The sequence below is a fragment of the Cydia splendana genome, chromosome 15 (genome assembly GCF_910591565.1).
Source record: "Cydia splendana chromosome 15, ilCydSple1.2, whole genome shotgun sequence".
Classification (NCBI taxonomy): domain Eukaryota; kingdom Metazoa; phylum Arthropoda; class Insecta; order Lepidoptera; family Tortricidae; genus Cydia; species Cydia splendana.
The window spans coordinates 2,162,311-2,184,798 of NC_085974.1; the positions used below are offsets into that span (position 1 = coordinate 2,162,311).

General features: G+C 39.2%; 1 protein-coding gene and 1 long non-coding RNA gene across 4 annotated transcripts in view; one reads left to right on the forward strand and one right to left on the reverse strand.

Annotated features, from left to right (window-relative positions):
• Window positions 1–22,488, forward strand: part of LOC134797460 (uncharacterized) — a 356,765-nt gene that overhangs the window by 72,445 nt on the left and 261,832 nt on the right. The gene's annotated exons all lie outside the window — the stretch shown is intronic.
• LOC134797428 (uncharacterized) lies at window positions 2,456–10,132 on the reverse strand. Of its 2 annotated transcripts, XM_063769658.1 has the most exons (5): window positions 10,029–10,132; window positions 7,761–7,894; window positions 5,977–6,169; window positions 4,057–4,274; window positions 2,456–3,272 (listed from the first exon to the last, which is right to left on the reverse strand). In XM_063769658.1, exons 2-5 carry the CDS (start codon window positions 7,882–7,884, stop codon window positions 2,560–2,562), a joined length of 1,248 nt encoding a protein of 415 aa, XP_063625728.1. In that variant the 5' UTR covers window positions 7,885–7,894; window positions 10,029–10,132; the 3' UTR covers window positions 2,456–2,559. The 2 variants fall into 2 exon arrangements, with proteins under 2 accessions (XP_063625728.1, XP_063625729.1); XM_063769659.1 differs by lacking the exons at window positions 7,761–7,894; window positions 10,029–10,132 and adding an exon at window positions 6,879–6,964.

Genomic DNA, 22,488 nt, shown 5'->3' on the forward strand with positions numbered 1-22,488 from the left:
TAGTTTGAGGGCGTCCTACGCTACGCTACGCTACGCTACGTTTGCCGATACGCGGTCTCCACTCGAACTAGATGGAGCGATGACCTTCGCAAGGCGGCTGGCAAGAGCTGGATCAGAGTTGCCGCAAATCGTGCTCAATGGCGTGCAATAGGAGAGGCTTATGTCCAGCAGTGGACGAAAGTAGGCTGATGATAATAATTACTCGTGCCACTCAAATAGGTAGGTACATAATAGTTATTTACGATACAAGTGCGAAACCCGGTGTGCACAGGCCTTAAAGGTTCGTAGTTGGCTACGAAACCTTAAAAATGGAGCCGTAACCTCATTTCTTTGGTAAGTAATTTGTACTTTGATTGAAATTTTAATATAGGTAACTACCTAAGGGAAGTTTGTGTAAAAGAGAACTCCTAACTCTCCTAAGGCTTTACGGGATGTTTCGAATTTTGCGATGTTTGAGTTCCCGACTTAGGGTGAAGAAAGCGAGCGTAATTTTTTGAGTTTCGAATCAATTAATTTCGGTTGCTCAATTTCTGCCGCATTAGGTTTCATACAAAACGCCTGTTTGGTTCACATGGCGTATATTTATTAGAATTTCTGCAGCTGAAATTACGCAGCTCACAACTCATACAATTACGCTCGTCTGGCTTCACCCTTACATCTTCATCTTTAAAAGAAGAAATACTTAGGTAGGTACGTACCTAAATTAAATTGTATATAAGTACATATTTTTAATATTCTTTATTGTAAGGTACTTACCAAATTATAGCATTTTTTACACCTATATAATAATCTCATGCAGACTTTTGTCATAGTGTACAGTGTACCTATTGGGATGTGTGTAGAAAGTAGAAACAAATTAAAAAATATTTAGAATTACATGTTTTATTTGCGATTTCATTACATAAAAATGTAAGCCATCCGACATTTCAGTTATTCATTTATACTCTACACGTCTACACGTACGGCCATCCAAGAAAGTGGTCTACCACTTTTCGACTCTATCAATCAGATGATAGAGTCGAAAAGTGGTAGACCACTTTCTTGGCTGATTGTACCTACATGATATCGATTCTAATTTAACAATATGTTAAGGTTTTGATAATGTTTTGATTTGATTTGTGTGCAAAATGCAATCAAAAGCAGTAGGTATTATACTAATCCACTCTGTCCGGACCTTATCCCATTTACTTGGGGTCGGCGTTATAATGTCATCTTTGGGTCTAAATTTAAAGATTTCAGGTCTCTTTGGACCGTCGTCCACCAGGTAGTGGAGGTCTTCCGTGCCTGCACGAGGTCCAAGGTAAATCCAGAGCTACGTTGACTGCTTTACTTTTATTTTTATTTTTTTTATTCATTAGAGATAATAATAAATCTTTATTCACTTAAATCTTTATTCACTTATTCACTTAAAACCTAACATAGTACAGAGTGTCGATATTATGCTAGATACAGAAAGCTTATAATTAGGTTTGTGACAGTTTCACCAAGGTCGAGCCTCTGTCTCCCGAACTAGGTCAGAGCCTGTGACTCGGGAGTCAGCGATTCCTCCGCTAAAGGTTACATAGTAGTGGTAGCAAAAATAAAAGCTATTTTAACAAAAGTTGTACGATACAATCTACAATATGTATACGAAAGAAAAAAAATGAATACAACATTTCAGTTGTAATATGTAACAATAATAGAGAAGTTCAATCTACTTTGTTTTAATTACTTTAATACAATTTATATTGAGAAGTTACATGTGTATAGGGCATAGGGGTGTCTAAGGTATAATTATTTTAGGCAGCTTAAAAGTGTTTCAGTCTCCTGGTAAGTTTGTGTTTGGAGCCAGGTAATAACTTAGATTTGCAATCGTAACGGTTTAATCTATAGAAGTCTAGCCGTTTGTTGATTTTATTATACAGTCTGGCGCTCATTGCTACGAACTGGCGACTCGCAAAGACTGTCCGCTGATGGCGTTCTGCTGGACAGACAGTTTGTTAATGTCGTTTTTTAAGAGCTGTCATAGATACAGGAAGATATCGATGTCTGCGTAGGATGGCACGGAGAATGTAGAGTTGCCTAACAGACAGAACTTTACATTCGGCATATAGTTTGGCTGTTGCGTACCTGTAAGGTTTTGATGTTGCAACCTTCAGTACTGCTCTCTGAGCGCGCTCCAGCTTGAGCATTGTTGTTTTGTTGATAAATCACAATTACATAATATTTTGATCCAAAAGCATCGTTAAACCAGAATGGTTTGTCTCGATACTTCATTCCGCAGTACTTAAATAATTAGATATACAATAGGTACTTAAAACACATCTAATTCGTAAACAGCATAATGGTTGCAAAAAAATACAAACTGAGCGCATCTGTTATCACACCGGCCGGTCGAGCAAGACAAGAACCGGACGGCGCATACTTGGTACAGGTTGCTACATTTATGCTAAATGAAATAACATAGTTGTGTATTTTAGTTACAATAATTTAATTGTTTAAGCTTTTCTTTTTTAAAAATATTTCCTATATTATTTGGTAATACTAATCTAAATATTATGTGGTAAACATAACAAATGATTAAAACGTTGCCAATTCTTTTGCCTCCCCTGTATCGGCTGTCTCTAAATCACTTGACTGGAACGCAGTATACGTAGAGTAGATAGTCTTGACAATGGTGGCGAAACACGCGTAGTTTAGGAAAGCCACTCCCCCCGCTGACAACTGCATAGTTTTCTGCGCGTTTCGCAGCATCAAAAGCACTGATTTCATGTTATTATTTTCAAACCTTTCCCAGTTGCAACTGTAAACAGCAGCTTCGAACGTCAAGCATGCGTCCATGAGATTTTGACCCGTGAAACAGTCCATGCCTATTAACATTAAAGTAAAAGGTGTTTGCACATATGTGTTCTCTAATCCCCCCATGAGACAAGCTACGAGGGATATTGAATTTAACATGAATTGAATAGCAAATCCATTTCTAAACAGATCTTCAACCTGTTGGAACATTACTATACTTTGCGCGTGAGATTTAATTATGTTTTCCAAACGGCGTTTAACAGACTCGTCGATTTGGAGGTTTTTTGGTGATTGCATCTGGTAGTCTATTTCTGCGTCTTCCCATAGATACAGCAGCTCCTTGCTGAGGGCTAACATGTGGGCTTCGGAGTACCCGACGATGACCATGAGAAGGACAAGAATGTTGAGGGGTGCAAATACAGATACCGTCGAGATCATCATTATGACGAATAGTGAAATTTCGAAGTTTGGTGTTTCGACTATTGGATCAAGACCTAGAAAAATAAAGAAAATAAATAAACCATTAAAAGGGAAGAGATATGTACTTAATACCTTACTAATACCACTAGTGTTGTACCGTCTACGTCAAGTCTGCACCAAAGGGGCTTGCGACAGAGGTGCGAGAATAGAATTATTCTAGGGTGCATTTAGGTCAAGTGATTTAAATAAAATAAATAGATATAAATTAATAGGTATGCTTAAACTCACCCATACAAGGAGAAAAAACAATTTACATTTTGGAATGAGTTTTAGTCAGTGGCGAATTTGCCTTAAGGCCCAGTAGGCCCGGGCCTAACGCGGCAAAAAATTATGGGCGGTAACTTGTGACAAAAAAATCGTTGATGATAACAAGAAATAACTTAAAATGTAGTCAATATGATGATGGGTGGTGCGAAAGGGGCGGCTATAGGGCCCTGGGCTTAGAGCGGCAAAGACTGCAAATCGGCCACTGGTTTTAGTGGTAAGTTTAAGTGAGTATTTAATATGTAGGTATAGGTACGATATAGCCGGTCAAACAAGTTTGTCAGTAGCAAAAGGCGCGAAATTAAAATTTTCTATGGGACGATTACCCTTCGCACGTACATTTTCTTGCCGCTGTTTTCTATTGCCGGAAATGGCTTGACAGACTATATAGTAACTAGCTCAGTCGAAATATTATAGATGTATATTAAAATTTAGAGCACGGGGTGAGTCTGTGTTTCATGTACTGTAAGACCTCGGTATACTACATTGAATACAAACTAAATACCTAAGTACAGTCCAAAACAGTGAACATACCCCACAAAAGTTGATAGTCTTTCATAGAATTTCTGTCAAGAACCAGGGGTCGAACCATAAAGTAAATTACAACTTGGCTCATAGCGAAGATCCAAAAAATTAATGCCCTTTTTTTGACTGACTTCAAGGCCACTTCTATGTTTCTGGACATCCTGCTGTAGGGTACCACTTGAGAGTCACAGAGAATATAGGCGTCTATAATTCTGTTTAGTTTATTTCTGAAAAAAAAAGAGATTGACTAAACGCTTCACACATCTTACTTATTTCAGAATCTTAAATCCTAAAAAGACGTAAACGCGTTCTTAATAAAGAGTCTGACTGCGCTAACTAGGAACTTTTTTTATCCTAAATATTTAGAGTTAGACCAAGGAAAGTCTGCAGCGATTTTTAAAGCATACGCAGTGCAAATGTTATTTAATACGTCATAATTTCATAGAAGTTAATTTCACGTTTAATGTTTGAAGTGTGGTGCCCCCTCTGCCCCCCATTACGCCACAGGATATGGAGTGGTTATTAGTTTTAATAATGTTTTAACTTTTAATTAATTAAACAATGAGATAATTGTGTGAGACCTAGCCTAATAAGTTTAATTTGGGCTAGATATTAATATTTTTCTACTCCTGATCACCGTATAAAAATCATCGTGTGTATAATATATAAATACTTAAATACACAGAAAACACCCATGACTCAGGAACACATATCCGTGCTCATCAGTCTCATCTCACAAATAAATGCCCTTACCAAGATTTGAACTTGGGACCAACGGCTTCATAGGCAGGGTCACTACTTACTAGGCCACCAGGTCGTCAAAAAATGTACGGTAAACAAACAGAAATGGATCAATTTTCAAATAGGCATTTTTTGCTGTCCCACGGCTAAAACTCGAAGTCCATAGGACTAAAAGACTGGGTACATGTATATATTTTCATTCAATGTATTATAAGCTTTAAAAATCGCATTTGAAGTTCCAAAAACGGCGAAATTTGCCGCTTTTTCGTGTGTCCCAGTGGCGGCATAGCGCAATAAATGAAAGCATAACTTTGGATGTAGGCAACGTATTATAAATAACTTTGTATTTTTACAAAGAACATTTTCTAGGGAATTGATTTAATCATATTGATAAATTAATGCGTTATTTAATAAAACAAGGGAAGCCTTTTTATCGTTGTCCCGCGCGGCACCGGTTTTATTATGACTTAAATATTAGACTAATAACGGTTAGATTAAATTTACGACGCAATAGTGCGGTTAGTTGGTCATCGATTGACATTGAGTGTGGACGCGGAAACAGTTTAATTTATTTAAAAACAGGTAATAATCTCTTTCGATATATTTTGGTACGACTACAATGACATTTGTATGGACGCTTAATATGTTGGTACATAGTTGAAATAAAAATGTTAATTTTATAATAATAGTTGCAAATACAGTGTTAAAATATATAGTGAAATAAATAAGTCAATCGGTTGTATTGTGTAGGAAATTTCGCTAAAAATATTATTGGCGACATGTCGCGACATTTGTATGGCGACATTTATACGGCTATTTTGACCGTAATAATGTTGATTGTGGCATACAAATATCGACATAGTGTCATACAAATGTCGAGATGGTGCCATACATATGTCGTCAGGGTCTTACAAATGCAAAAAGGCATATAAATTTTGATACTGCCATACAATGTCGAAAAAATGCCTTATACATGTCAAAAGCGCCTTACAGATGGCTAAATGGTGCCATACAACTAACTATAAAAAAGTAGAGAGGTGCCTCGTACAGTATATTTTTTGTTGTTAAGAACCCTTCCTAAAACGATGATTATAAATCAGATTTTCCAAAAATAAAAAATTGCCATACAAATGTAGAAAAAACACCCTCTTCAAAAATTTACCCAAATCATTCCCAGTCAATACTTACTTATTCCAATACATATGCAAATACATGCCGACGGACCCTGTACAGACAGTCAGTTGTGAGAATGCTATGATTTTCTTCAACAGTTCTTCTTCTACGTCCCGAATGAAGATGAACCAAAAGACGGATATTGGGAAACCGTAGACGTAGCAGGACAGAGACACCAGCATCCACACGTAGAAGATAAATGATATTCCTGGAAAAGAAAAGTAATAAACCCACTGACTTCTGCCCGCGACTTAATCTGCGTGGAATGATGATCACCATTGATAAAAAAAACGGGCTAAGTGCGAGTCGGACTCGCGCACGAAGGTTTTCGTACCGTTACGCAAAAAACGGCACAAAAAACACGTTTGTTGTATGGGAGCCCCACTTAAATATTTCTGTTTTTAGTATTTGTTGTTATAGCGGCAACAGAAATACATCATGTGTGAAAATTTCAACTGCCTATTAGCTATCACGGTTCATGAGATACAGCCTGGTGACAGACATCCGGACAGACGGACAGCGGAGTCTTAGTAATAGGATCCCGTTTTTACCCTTTGGGTACGGCTAAAAAGTACCCTATGTCCATCCCCGGACCTCAAACTACCTCGAATTATGAAAATGGTATAAGGTGGTGGTACTGGTGCTCGACGCGGTCCTAGCACATATCATCTTGAAACTTAAGTCATTGTCAATAGAGGTGACATCAGGGTGTCATCTATTGGGCATTAGCATGTCGAGCACTAGTACCACCACCTTAATGTCATACTAAAGTTTAATATTCCGGCTGTCGATGTTCAGCGTCATCATACGCAGCAGCGTGGACACATTCCCCAAAAGCGTCGGGAAGTCATGCCGGTCCAACCCGAACTGACGCAGCCCTTCCAACATTCGCATTGCAAGCTTAGTGTCATACTAACGTTTGGTATTCCGGCTGTCGATGTTCAGCGTCATCATACGCAGCAGCGTGGACACATTCCCCAAAAGCGTCGGGAAGTCATGCCGGTCCAACCCGAACCGACGCAGCCCTTCCAACATTCGCATTGCAAGCTTAGTGTCATACTAACGTTTGGTATTCCGGCTGTCGATATTCAGCGTCATCATACGCAGCAGCGTGGACACATTCCCTACAAGCGTCGGGAAGTCAAGTCGGCCCAACCCGAACTGACGCAGCCCTTCCAACATTCGCATTGCCAGCTTAGTGTCATACTAACGTTTGGTATTCCGGCTGTCGATATTCAGCGTCATGATACGCAGCAGCGTGGACACATTCCCCACAAGCGTCGGGAAGTCATGCCGGTCCAACCCGAACTGACGCAGCCCTTCCAACATTCGCATTGCAAGCTTAGTGTCATACTAACGTTTGGTATTCCGGCTGTCAATGTTCAGCGTCATCATACGCAGCAGCGTGGACACATTCCCCAAAAGCGTCGGGAAGTTATGCCGGTCCAACCCGAACTGACGCAGCCCTTCCAACATTCGCATTGCAAGCTTAGTGTCATACTAACGTTTGGTATTCCGGCGGTCGATGTTCAGCGTCATCATACGCAGCAGCGTGGACACATTCCCCACAAGCGTCGGGATGTCATGCCGGTCCAACCCGAACTGACGCAGCCCTTCCAACATTCGCATTGCAAGCTTAGTGTCATACTAACGTTTGGTATTCCAGCTGTCGATGTTCAGCGTCATGATACGCAGCAGCGTGGACACATTCCCCACAAGCGTCGGGAAGTCATGCCGGTCCAACCCGAACTGACGCAGCCCTTCCAACATTCGCATTGCAAGCTTAGTGTCATACTAACGTTTGGTATTCCGGCTGTCGATGTTCAGCGTCATCATACGCAGCAGCGTGGATACATTCCCCACAAGCGTCGGGAAGTCATGCCGGTCCAAACCGAACTGACGCAGCCCTTCCAACATTCGCATTGCAAGCTTACTGTAAGGTTCAAAATCAGAAAAAGGTCACTGTAATTTAAAGTTAATTAATAGTTATTTACGATACACGTGCGGAAAAGAGCAAATTCGAAACGAGTGGCGGTAAATTAAAACACGACCGAAGGGAGTGTTTTAAATCGACACGAGTTGCGAATTACCTATTCGCACGTGTATCGTACAACGTTTTACAGTACATATATATGGCCCTTTAAACTTTACGCACTAGTGCGGGAAAATAGGACCTTATGTACTGTAAAATAATTTTTCACCCCACCAGCTGGTAAAGGCTCTCCTGATTGTTAAAAAACTGATAAGAAAGTTGCATGTTATCCACATGTGGGGCAAAGTAATCAAATGCAAATTTTGAGTTTTATGTTTGCTGTTAGAATTGACTTTTAAATAATGATTTTGAATGATAAATATTAGGTCATTACCTATGAAATTGGCGTTTTGTTCGGAGAATTTCAACGAAACACGAATTTCCATACAATTAATTTAGCGGATATTTTTTTGATGGCTAATTCAAACCAAACAAAATTTTTCCAGTAATTTTTGACACCTTTAAGGTATGTTTTCAATATCTCCATTTCTTGAAAATTGGTACCATTAGAAAAATATAAGTAATTTTAATACTCGAACCGACAGCACATGAAAAGACCTATTTTCAAGGCTTAATTCTGAACACTTAACAATAAAAAATAACAATTAATTGTATGTAAAATCGTTGTTTATTGAGTGCACTGTAGTTTTATTGTAATTGTGTATGTACTTTTGTAAAAAAAAAAAACTAGGATCAGACTTATATCTATGAACAAAAACGCCAATTTCATAGGTAAGGACCTAATATTTAATAACATTAATTTTGAATCGATTTGCTTTGATTTTGTTTAATATTTTAAAGTTAGTATTTTCATTTTCCTTGTGTTGGTGTGTGGTGAAAAATTTTGTTTCACTCGGTGGCAAAATTTGTTTAACCCTAGTGCCTTGAACCCTCGCAACGCCGCCCGAAGAAAATATTTACTGTAAGATATCAAACAAAATCAAATCAAATCCAAATAAATGTTGGTTATTATATATTTATCATTCATAATCATCATTTAAGTCAATTCTACCAGCAAACATAAGAAATCCACTCAACATTTGCATTTGATTACCTACTTTGCCTTACATGTGAATAAAATGTAACTTTGCTATCAGTTTTTGAACAATCAAGAGAGCCTTTACCAGTTGGTGTGGTGAAAATCACACTCGCTCAGTAAATGTGGAATTGGACGCAGGTTTAGCGGGAGTTATAGAAAAAGCGTTTTCCCTAGGGAGTTATGAAGTTTCTAGTGCCATAATTAACAGTTTTTTGTCTTTATACTTATTAGTGTTCCGTGCAAAACTTTATTTTTTTGTATCGCAAGTGTGATAAAAAACATTGTGTGTAACTCGGGGCGTAATAATATCGGAAACTCAAGTCTATAAATCGCTCCGGCAAGCCGTCGCGATTTAACTTACTCTCGTTTGCAATATTTAACTTACGCCCCATGTTGCACAATATACTATTGAAAGTCAGTAAAAGCAGATATTATTAGCGCTTTGTCTCATAGTCCAGCCCGATGGCCATGGAACATACCGCTCCCAGCGGGCGTTTCGTGTCCAAGGCGTCAAAATAATATAGAGACACTTATAGACTACACCTTACCCACACACGTGCATAGCTTACTATACGAGTATAACGGCATGTACTTGTTATTTAAGACACAATAAATCTTACATATACTCAGGACCAAGTAGTTCTCCCTTAACGCCCCATCTCACAAGTGCTTTTGCTATATTTAATTACACAAACGGGTCTACCGCGATATTTCATTGTTTACCTTTAATTCCGACGTTTCAGCTGAGTTGCATCAGCTGTGGTCACGGAAAGACTGATGGTGCAACTCAGCTGGTGCAACTCAGCTGAAACGTCGGAATTAAAGGTAAAAACAATGAAATTACGAGTATATCGCGGTAGACCCGTTTGTGTAATTATATATGAGTACAAAACGCGAGAGTTTAAAGTGTTATATTGATTTTGCTATGACGCATGTTTAGGGGAAAATAACATACGTATCCAGTCTGTTATTTCTTATACAAATGCTTAGACTTACTTTAAAAATGGTTAAGTATAATCCAGGTTATTTATCCCGGTATAAATTAATTTAATGAGATGAAAAGAAGACAAGCTCACATGGAGTCCGAAGGCGGAACTTCCCCGAACTGAAAACTATTACTTACGAATTGGGTATACATGTTTAATTACTTAATTAATAAGCCTGTCTAAGCTTCAGCGGAAAGACGCCACACGTTTACAATTAAAGTTGAATACTTAATCAAAAGGCATGCTAATAATTGATAATAAAACGATGATATGATCCTCTGTAAAAGCCGTAACAGACTACCGCACCGCGACTTTGGTGCGATCAAAATATCTCTTTCGCTCTTTAACTTATAGCTGCGTCCTTAACTTACGTACGGCGACCATCTTACACACTATCGATACGTGCGCCGCACCGCACCAAGATCACGGTGCAGTGCGGTAGTCTGTTACGGGTTAGGGTAACATTCCATTTCTGACCGCAGCTGCACTACTAGTACGAGCGCGTCGGTGTTAAGGCGTATCCAGATTAGTCAACGTTTCGCCAATCTGATTAAATTGCCCGATCGAATCAGGAGATGCGGACGCAAACGGCAATTTGGATCGCTGATTCGATTGCCCGATCAAATCAGGAGGTGCGGACACTAAAATGCCAATTTTTGAAGCTAGTATCTATGGAATGCTAGGATCTGTACGTGCGTTTGATATGGTTCTAAAATTGGTGATTAAATTATGTACGTGTGGACGCTAGATGAGATTGGTGCCGATTATTTTCCTGATCAAATCGATTTGATCAGGCCCGTCTGGATACCACTTTATTGTCAATTTCCACAGTAAAATGAATGGTAGAGTGTTGCTGTCGTTGGAAATGGACTGTCACCTTTACGGCTTGAAAGGTGAGATTGGAGCATTCCACGGGCTGTCCCGTACAAACGCATTTATTTCGTATATTAGGACTTTTTTCGGCGTTTAAAGCCGACGATTATTTTTCTGGTCATATTTTTGACCATTTATTACAGAAAAAGAAACTCCTATAGCTATACCTGCAAATCTTCAGAAATCTTCTCGCGTTTATACGGAACAACGGTAGACAATTTCATGGAAAGCTCCGATGCTTATTAATTTTAATGAAGTCTTATAAATTATTTTTGTTTTCTAATTTGCGTCTAATGCATTAATATTAGAACCGAGGACACGTTTCGACGTACCTACCCATATATCCATACTATCCATACTAATATTATAAGTAAAGTGTGTCTGTCTGTTACCTCTTCACGCTTAAACAAGATATACAAAGAGTTAGACCAAGATAAGTCTACAACGATTTTGATAGCACACGCAGTCTTATATATACGTCATAATTTCATAGAAGTTTGACGTTTAAAATAACACTTGCACTGCGTGTGCTATCAAAATCGTTGCAAACTTGTCTTTATCTAACTCTATAAGTACCTAAATATTTTGTTTATAATTTTTACTGTCTTTTCTATGTCCAATTATTTACGTCGAAATAAATAAAATTAAAGTAGTAGGTAGGTACATTGTAAAAAAAAACGGGTTGCACTCCGGGAGTGCCGGCAGAAGTGAAAACTCAACGACATTGTAACTCAAAATATTAATAAATCGCTATATAGTGCAAAATGTCTGCAGCACTATGTATAATTGAGGTTAACGCCATCTAGCGTTGTATCGTCCCATTACTTGAAACCCCTAAGCACATCACTGTGAGTACTACTGGTACTATAGTTATATTAATACCAGTTTGAGGGAAACCCACTAGATGGCATTTAAATCAAAAAACAATGACATTGTCCGTCACACATAACATAACGTCACGCAAGCGCCCTGCGCCGCCTACATGAAACAGCAGGCTCAGGCATACATTTTCGCCGTGCGGTAGAAAGAGAGGAGAGACAGCTTAGGCGTTACGCCTTACGCTGTCTCGAGTTTATCATTTTTTCCCTACCTCAAAAAGTGTAAGAAGTTTTCACTTCAATAAGTCTCGATTTCCACAAATAATTTTAACTGAATGTGAAATCGTAGGTACTAGGTATATTGTTCGATGTCGACTTTGATGACAATAAATTATGTAAAGGAGTTAAGTAGGGCATCCGGCATATGCATATTGTATGTAAAAATGGCCGCACAACACTGGTCCGCAAATCTACCTATTTATATAAAAACTTTTACTAAAAAAAAAACGGATTCAAAAAGGATAATAAAAATTATTATCCGTTTTTAAGTATATGCGTTACCAACTGATATGTGTGAAGTCGAAATAGGCCAAATATGATCACATGATTTCTGGACGACTCCTTATGGGATAGGTACCCAGACAACGATATATATATATATATATTTTTTTTTTTGAGTATTTATTTTTTTGTAAATACTCAAAAAATACATAGAAAACACCCATGACTCAGAAAGAAATATCTGTGCTCATCACACAAATAAATGCCCTGATCGGCATTCGAACCCAGGACCATCGGCTACACAGGCACAGGGTCACTATCCACTATAGGCCAAACCGGTCGTCAAAACAATTATTACCGATTTTTGTACAAGAAACTTGCATACCTAATCTAAATGGGCCTTTAGGGAGATGCCTAGCGACATCTACCATAAGAGTATTACACTTTTTAAACATCTTCCTAGTTTCTGACTAGCGACTCGCCCCGGCTTCGCACGGGTTACACAAAACCTTAACAAACTATACACCTAAACCTTCCTCAAGCATCACTCTATTGATAGGTAAAACCCGCGTGAAGATCCGTTCAGTAGTTTTTATGTTTATCGCGAACATACAGACACACAAACAGACCGACGCGGCGGGGGACTTTGTTTTCTTTTCTTTGTTTATAAGATGTAGTGATATACCCTCACTGCCCCTTTTGGATTAAGCTCCTGTATAGAGTCAGTGACCACGCTGCTAATGCTGCGGCCGGACAATGAGAATCTTGAAGCTCTTCCGGGTTCCCATGTAATGAGCGACGTTAAGCCCCGTGTAGGTTGACCACGTAACGGTACTTTTTGTAAAATAGTCGATATACGCTAAGCCAAACCAAGCGGACCTCAGGCCAGACTCCCATGAGCCGTGGCAAAATGCCGGGACAACGCGAGGAAGATGAGTCGAAAAAAAATGATTTTGCTCTTTGACGTGATCAAGTGTGGACACAAACGTCATTTTATAGAGCAAGAACATGGCAAGAACTCTCTTAAGGTGGTGGTACTTACTAGTGCTCGATATGCTAATGCCCAATAGATGACACCCTGCTGACACCTCTATTGACAATGACTTAAGTTTCAAGATGACATGTACAGGGACCGAGTCGGGCACCAGTACCACCATCTTATTTGCATACATAGAAAGAAACAGAAAGGAAGGGATTTCGCTCCTTCTGTAAGTGGACTATGTGTACAAACTCAAGAGTTAGAAGCGACAAAAGAGCTTGTAGACGATCTTACCCACACTGACCTTACTTAAACGGAGATTAAGCATTATAAAACTGTCCTCAATTTTCGCAATGGCTGGTCACTGCTTCTAATCTCGCTAATTGGCAGCGCGTATTGTTGTCGCCCTACTTTTGTGTAATACGCGGAGAAAACGAACGATATTAATGTTCCAGCATTTCTTTATATTCCACATAATGACGTACATACAATGTACCATGGTACCATAAACTATTTGTGTAGACCTCGTGATAATAGTAGTTTATGTGACTGCTACATAATGAAAGGCATTAAAATACGAGTGTGGGTTTATGAAACGAATGAAATGAGTTTCATAATAGTATCACACGAGTGTTTTAATGCCTCATTATGTACAGTTACATACACTGCTTTATCTACACACATATTATAAACTTTCTATGATATATTCACTAACCTCATATTACAACCGACATTGGGGCACTTTCCTCTCTGGCGGAACTCGCGGATATGAGATGGCGTCTCCGAAATATCTTTATCGCACATTTTACACGAAACTTTTGTTATAGTTACTTTAAAAACAACAAAACAAATTATTTTTTACTACAAACTAATTAAAAGATAAACTGTACGTCAAATGGCGGCAAATGAAAACTTTTTTCACGCATGTCACGCATCCGTAGTTTTTTTTTAATTCAGAGACTAGAGTCTGGCTAGCCAAAAATTGTTGGCAGATATTTCGTTGTTGTATCACCAATTGTCTATGATTTAAAAAAAAAGCTAAAAGTCAGTTGTCAATTTATGTCATTCATTCAAATTGTTTGCGGTTTATAAGGGGTTTATTTTAAATAATATTAATAATGTCTATACTGAGTGAGGTTCGCCAACTACTATTTAAGCTCGTAAATAATTACGACAATGTGCGAAGTCGACGTGTAGCGTTGTATAACGAAAAACTGCAATGTTTACAACTCCTCAACAAATGTAAACAAATTAGGAGGTTGGTGCTCTATAAATATTTTGATACTTAGCATTTAAGCATATTTGGCATAGTATTTATGTATTTTTTTTGGTGATGGATTAATATTACTGTATTATCGAGCTAGGTCTTATTTACACTACATTTCATTTTTCGCCTTGTTACAATGGTATATGGTGAGAAAGTGTTAACATGTGTTTATCGTTGACTGTACTTTACATAGTGGTAGAAATTATGAGAGCTGACTTTGAGTGCACGTCAACGTATATTTAACTTAAGTACCTTACGTGTGCACAGAAAATCAAAAATATTTCTAGTATCAAAACTATAATTCCTACTACACAAAGTGTGACCAGCCCAAGATTTTTTGAATTTCCCGCCAAACATTTGTGTAATATTTCAGTAGCCAGACTCTAACTAGAGTCGGGGTCGATTACCATATCGTCCGATACCAACTTACAAGCGAGATTTGTCAATATTGTATGCAATTGACATTTGATTTCGAATAAAACGTCATCTCGACTGATATTAGAATAGGGGTCAAATCAAATTGCTTTTTTTTTCAGAGATGTTCGAAATTTGAATTTCATTACCAAATCGATTTTGATATAGTAATGAAGCTATTACCACATTTTCACAGATAAGAAATTTGCTGTAACAAAACAGTTTATCGTAATGTGGGCCATTATTTACGGATTTTGAAGGCATCACAGAGAGTTTATGATATGTGTGTAGATAAAATTAATTAAAGCTAAAAAAAATATAGGTACTTAAACAAAAAGTACTTCGTTGAGTCAAGTCATAATCACAGAGTAAGGTTTACTCGGGTAATTCCGAATGTCGAAAACGGTCGGATAATTCCGAAAAGAGACTTTTATCACAGTACACTAAGAACAGTAGTGAATCTAAGGCCGCTCGGCAAGTTATTTGCCTACTCTTGCGTTGGCGCTTAGGGTTGTCACTTTTATTTTTAGTTAAATATTATTTGCATATTATGAGTAGCACTACGTTTCTATTTATTATAATATAATGAAATGTTCTATCAATTCATAGATGAAGTATAAATAAAACGCTTTTTAAATATTAACATTAGGAAATGGCAGTTATTAAAAAAATTATAAATTCGATACAGAAAAAAATCCTCCGGTTCTGCATGTTCGGAACGCTTTATTGTTAGCGGTTAAAGTAAAATAAATTCTCATCCTTACGTATAAATTTAGTAAAAAGGTTTTAGGGAAGCATGGGCAAGTAGGTATTATGAAGAATGACAAGTCCGGGTTTGAGGAGTCGTTATTGAGACACTATATTTTTTTTCTACTGTACGACTGTAATTTTTGAATTAAGATTTCTTATACCAAACTGCAAATGGGTATTTTTAATGTACGGGCTCCCAACTCAACTATAATATTCATTTCGATACAGTTTAGTCAACTATAATGAAAATGACCAATTACAGCTCGCCGCGGTCAAGAGGGCGAAACAAAACCATAGCTCAAATTAATTATTAATTTTAGGTTGTATAGTAGAAACAATTGGGTAATAAATCAGAAACGCGCATGTGACACCCTTAATATAGCAACATCCATAGACTACGAAAACCACTTAGTGTTGCTTGTTAGTCTCCATAGGCTACGGTGGCCAAAATCGGGAAAACAACTGTCTAAAAATTGAATTTAGCGCGGAGCAAGTACCAGGGCCTCATGAGTTACGAGGTGTCATTGACCAACCAACGCGGCGGCCGGGGCGCGTACCAGTATTATGAAGGTATCGTGGCTGCTCCCGTATCTTAGCTGTATAGTATACTTTTGGTTTGGTTTGTTTGTATGATTCTACTAGTTTAAAGTATTATTTTTGTAGATTCGTAGAAAAAGTATTGTATACAATAGTGATATAATCAAGCTTTTCAATCTAGTACCTTACTTATACTATTGCCTCTGTTCATAGTCATGATCAAAAAAATTAAGGCGTACCGTCAGAGCAGACAAATGCGAGCGGGCGGGTAGCGTACTCGAATGCGCGCGATCACAGTCGCGGTACGGCCCACACTGCCGCCACCGTATTCCCCCGTATATTATGCTAATGTGTGCGTGGCAGCGCGTGCGTACACGGCGCCCGGCGCGCACGCACACATTCAAGCCGGCAGCGGCACATTTCTATGAAGATTCACTACTGTTCTTATACTGTGCTTTTATTATGATGGAATTAAGGGTGATTTTCATCTGAATTTCGGAATTATCCGAATTTCGGAATTACCCGAGTAAAACTTACTCATAATGGTCTTAAGTGCCATAGACTCTAACGACGTTTAATTTTTGTCCCAAAGGTAGTCGACACATTCGTATTGCGTTCCACACATCCACAGCACAATATACAACAACTGCCTATCACCAAATACCTGTATATTACTGAGTAGCCGCGACAAAAACCCTAATAATATTCGGTCTCAAAGAACAACCAGGTTTAAGCGTTCTCGATGTGAAATCAGAGGGCCTACTGCGAACGTCGAAGTTCGCAAATTCAACCTTTCTCTGTCACTCTAACGTACGGCTTTATTGGAGTAAAAGAGAAAATTTGCGAACTTCGGTGTTCACGGTAGGCCCTCAGGACCTTTTACAGTCAGCATGTTGCTGAATTACTTGGGGACTTCTGACTGAAAATTGGGAAACAAATGGAAAATGTTAAGAAAGGTTAGACACGGCGGTGTTCGATTAATATCCTTGTGTAGCATTGAGTGACTCACACACAGCTGAGACCACCCACCGCGAATCGATTTAATAAATTAATTGTTCATTTCCGAATGTAATATGATACCATGTAATCCGATATTGCAAACATAAAAATAATGTAACATTTTCTTCAACCTTGTACTTTAGACCTAGTGTAAAGAACAAAGGCAATGCTTTCCTATATAAACCGCACATTTTATTATAAAATACAATTGATATCCAACCGTTACGTGTATCACTCATAAACCACCTTCTCCTAGCCGAAGGCTTACACTTCACTTGTTAATTTGCTTTTCAAAATTTTGGTTTATGGAAACATAAAAAAAACAACGGGTTGCACTCCGGGAGTGCCGGCAGAAGTGAAAACTCAATGAGTGTCTGCAGCACTATGTATAATTGAGGTTAACGCCATCTAGCGTTATTTCGTCGCATTGCTTGAAACCCCTAAGCACATTACTGTTAGTACTCCAGTTATATTAGTACCAGTTAGAGGGAAACTCACTAGATGAAATTTACATCAATAAAGAAAAACTCATTGTAACAGTTTTTCGATCAGGTCACGTGTCCGTCTTACGCCTTACGGTCACGTGACACCGTTACGAGTTTAACATTTTTTCCCCATCACAAAAAGTGCACAGCGCCGCTAAAGAAGTTTTCACTTCAAAAACTACGAGAGATTGATTGCGAGAGACACGGTGATGGTAAGATTGAAAATAACTGCCTGATGAAGTTTAAAAATAAAATAAATATTAAGGAACATCTTACACAGATCAACCTAAGCCCCAAACTAAGCAAAGCTTGTACTATGGGTGCTAGGCCACGATATCCACACTTAAATAGATAAATACATACTTATATTATACATAGATAAATATATACTTATATTATACATAGGAAATACCCATGACTCAGGAATAAATATTTATTAACTCACATTTATAGACGGGTCTAACGCGAATTTTATTCAATTACCTTGATTTACCGAGTTAGTGAGTTAGTGAGTGAGTTAATATGTGTTCAACACGGGAAAGTTTAAAAATATTTATATTCACACACACAAATATATGCCCTTACCGGGATTCGAACCCAGGACCATCGGCTTCACAGGCAGGACCCACTAGGCCAGACCGGTCGTCGAATAAAGACAGACCCGTGTAAGAAAGAGAAGACTGAATTTCTAATCAATTAAGAGCGCTCTTACAAGAAAAGTCGAAATAATGCAAAATTGATGATACTAGTCGACGAAATTCAGGACTTTGCGCTCATTATTAGAAACAATGAGTACTTGTTCCAGTAAAAGCGTCTTCTTATCTTTATAAATATCGTTGTAAATATTAGAAAAAGGACTTATTAAATTAGTAATGATTTTTTTTCTGATGGTCGTTTCCGAAAAACCCCGTGAAGCACTGAATGGCGAGCTCTTATTTGGAAATGTTGAGAACTTTACTCTGCTAAACCTGGCTATTTTGTATTACTAATACCCTGTACTTTAGGCATATCAAACTATATTTTTCCTACATACCTTTGAGAAAGAGAAAATCAAAGTAAAACGAACTCGATTTTCTCTCCGAAACAAGTGTCAATTCCTACGAAAATCTACTTAATATCGAAGTCATTTTCATACTCAAGCAATCTGCAACGTTTGCTTATACTGTTGGTATACATTAGTGTATATGAAATTCTACTATAATTTTTTGGCAATTTTTTGAAAACTACTCTATATTACCGATAACGCGCGCTGCGCCAGCTCAGTGCCGCGGCAGAGCTTGTAGAGGCAGGACGTGTGTCGGTCGGCTCCGCACATTTTCAACGGCGACGACGAGGTTTTTTATCATTGTGTGCGGCGGGCGCCGTGTAAAACGCTATACTGTGTGCGTGTAAACCGCAACGAGAGACTTTGATCCTAGCACCGTTTTTATAGTATTATAATTTATAATGGTACAGTTTAATAAACTACCGGACAGGATTAAAAATATTTGAAACGACCTGACATTCTATATGTATTTATTTGACTCAAGATAGTACTCAGGGTCTGATGATGGAGCCGGAAGGTGGTCACCGGTACCAATCAACCATGCAACTAAACCACTTCGTGTTTAGGCTCGTTTTATTCATCTCAACAAGATCTTTGACACAAGATAGTACTCAGGGTCTGATGATGGAGCCGGAAGGTGGTCACCGGTACCAATCAACCATGCAACTAAACCACTTCGTGTTTGGGCTCGTTTGATTCGGCTCAACAAGATCTTTGACTTAAGATAGTACTCAGGGTCTGATGATGGAGCCGGAAGGTGGTCACCAGTACCAATCAACAATGCAACTAAACCACTTCGTGTTTAGGCTCGTTTTATTCGTCTCAACAAGATCTTTGACTTAAGATAGTACTCAGGGTCTGATGATGGAGCCGGAAGGTGGTCACCGGTACCAATCAACCATGCAACTAAACCACTTCGTGTTTGGGCTCGTTTGATTCGTCTCAACAAGATCTTTGGCACAAGATAATACTCAGGGTCTGATGATGGAGCCGGAAGGTGGTCACCGGTACCAATCAACCATGCAACTAAACCACTTCGTGTTTAGGCTCGTTTGATTCGTCTCAACAAGATCTTTGACACAAGATAGTACTCAGGGTCTGATGATGGAGCCGGCAGGTGGTCACCGGTACCAATCAACCATGCCACTAAACCACTTCGTGTTTAGGCTCGTTTTATTCGTTTCTATAAGATCTTTGACACAAGATAGTACTCAGGGTCTGATGTTGGAGCCGGAAGGTGGTCACCGGTACCAATCAACCATGCAACTAAACCACTTCGTGTTTAGGCTCGTTTGATTCGTCTCAACAAGACCTTGGACACAAGATAGTACTCAGGATCTGATGATGGAGCTGGAAGGTGGCCACGGGTACCAGTCTACCGTGTAACTGAACCACTTCGTGTTTGGGCTCGTTTGATTTGTCGCAACAAGATCTTTGACACAAGGTAGTACTGATGGTCTGATGATGGATCCAGAAGGTGGTGACCGGTACCAATCAACCATGCAACTAAACTACTTCGTGTTTGGCTTCGTTCGATTCGTCGCAACAAGATCTTTGACACAAGTTAGTACTCAGGGTCTGATGATGGAGCTGGACTGTGGCCACGGGTACCAGTCTACCATGTAACTGAACCACTTTGTGTTTGGGCTCGTTTGATTTGTCGCAACAAGATCTTTGACACAAGGTAGTACTGAGGGTCTGATGATGGATCCGGAAGGTGGTCACCGGTACCAATCAACCATGCAACTAAACCACTTCGTGTTTGGCTTCGTTCGATTCGTCGCAACAAGATCTTTGACACAAGTTAGTACTCAGGGTCTGATGATGGAGCTGGACTGTGGCCACGGGTACCAGTCTACCATGTAACTGAACCACTTCGTGTTTGGGCTCGTTTGATTTGTCGCAACAAGATCTTTGACACAAGGTAGTACTGATGGTCTGATGATGGATCCAGAAGGTGGTGACCGGTACCAATCAACCATGCAACTAAACTACTTCGTGTTTGGCTTCGTTCGATTCGTCGCAACAAGATCTTTGACACAAGTTAGTACTCAGGGTCTGATGATGGAGCTGGACTGTGGCCACGGGTACCAGTCTACCATGTAACTGAACCACTTCGTGTTTGGGCTCGTTTGATTTGTCGCAACAAGATCTTTGACACAAGGTAGTACTAAGGGTCTGATGATGGATCCGGAAGGTGGTCACCGGTACCAATCAACCATGCAACTAAACCACTTCGTGTTTGGCTTCGTTCGATTCGTCGCAACAAGATCTTTGACACAAGTTAGTACTCAGGGTCTGATGATGGAGCTGGACTGTGGCCACGGGTACCAGTCTACCATGTAACTGAACCACTTCGTGTTTGGGCTCGTTTGATTCGTCGCAATAAGATGTTTGACACAAGATACTACTCAGGGTCTGATGATGGAGCTGATGATGACAGACGTACCCGTCGCCACCTTCGCGCTCCATCATCAGACCCTGAGTACTACCTTGTGTCAAAGATCTTGTTGAAACGAATAAAACGAGCCTAAACACGAAATGGTTTAGTTGCATGGTTGATTGGTACCGGTGACCACCTTCCAGCTCCATCATCAGACTCTGAGTATCACCTAGTGTCAAAGATCTTGTTGAGACGAATCAAACGATCCTAAACACGATGTGGTTTAGTTGCAGGGTTGATTGGTAATGGTACCTTCCAGCTCCATCATCAGACCCTGAGTACTGTCTTGTGTCAAAGATCTTGTTGAGACGAATCAAACGAGCCCAAACACGAAGTTGTTTAGTTACATGATAGACTGGTACCCGTGGCCACCTTCAAGCTCCATCATCAGACCCTGTGTATCTTCAGTGTCAAAGATCTTGTTGAGACGAATCAAACGAGCCTAATCATGTTACTACATGGTTGATTGGTATCCGTGACCACCTTAATCATCATCAGATCCTCAGTACCAGTTCGTTTTTAAACCCTCGTTGATACAAACTTTACAACCTATAGGTACCAAATGCAATGACGAAACATGTAAATAAGCGAGTAGGTACCTATAATTTCTTTCGAGTAATATACCTTCATAAGTACAAGTATGGGGCTATTCATAAATTACGTCGTTTCAAATGGGAGGAGTGGGGGGGTCTGGACATCGGATGATGGTAACATGACGTAGGAGGAAACAGATTCATCCGAAGCTTGATTTTTTGATGATTTGAGGGGTGGGGGGGGTCAAAAATCGTCAAAAATAGATGACGTAATTTATGAACAGCCCCTATGTACATTTGCACTGCATTTAGTATTTTCGTACTTACCAAATAACAGTTTTAGAACTTTAAAAGTTAAGTACAGTTAGTGTTGTTATGGTTGATTTCAATATGCTTCGCGAAGGATCAAGAATGTTTAATCCATCATTGTAGTGCGAGTGTGGTAGAAGGGATCGGCGTACTGAGCTCGCACGGCCTGCCGCAGCGCGTAAAATACCTAAACTCGCTCAACGCCGAAATGTAATAGCGCTCTTAATTACACTGGTAGGTATAGGTTTGTATACCGAGGCAACGTAAGAACTAGGTACCCATTCCCTTACAACATACTATTATTTGAATTTCTGTGCCGGGTCTACAGAAACCCGTATCACCCGGTCTATGGCGGTTATTTTTCGCAAACTCTGCTTACTTTAAAGGGTCACTTTGGAAGGGGGAGGGAAGGGTATATGAGGTTCTTTATAACAAAACATTACATGATTGTTTCAGTTTATGTTCGGATTCAGAATATTCAGACTACACCAGCATTAAGATAAGATAGATAAGATAA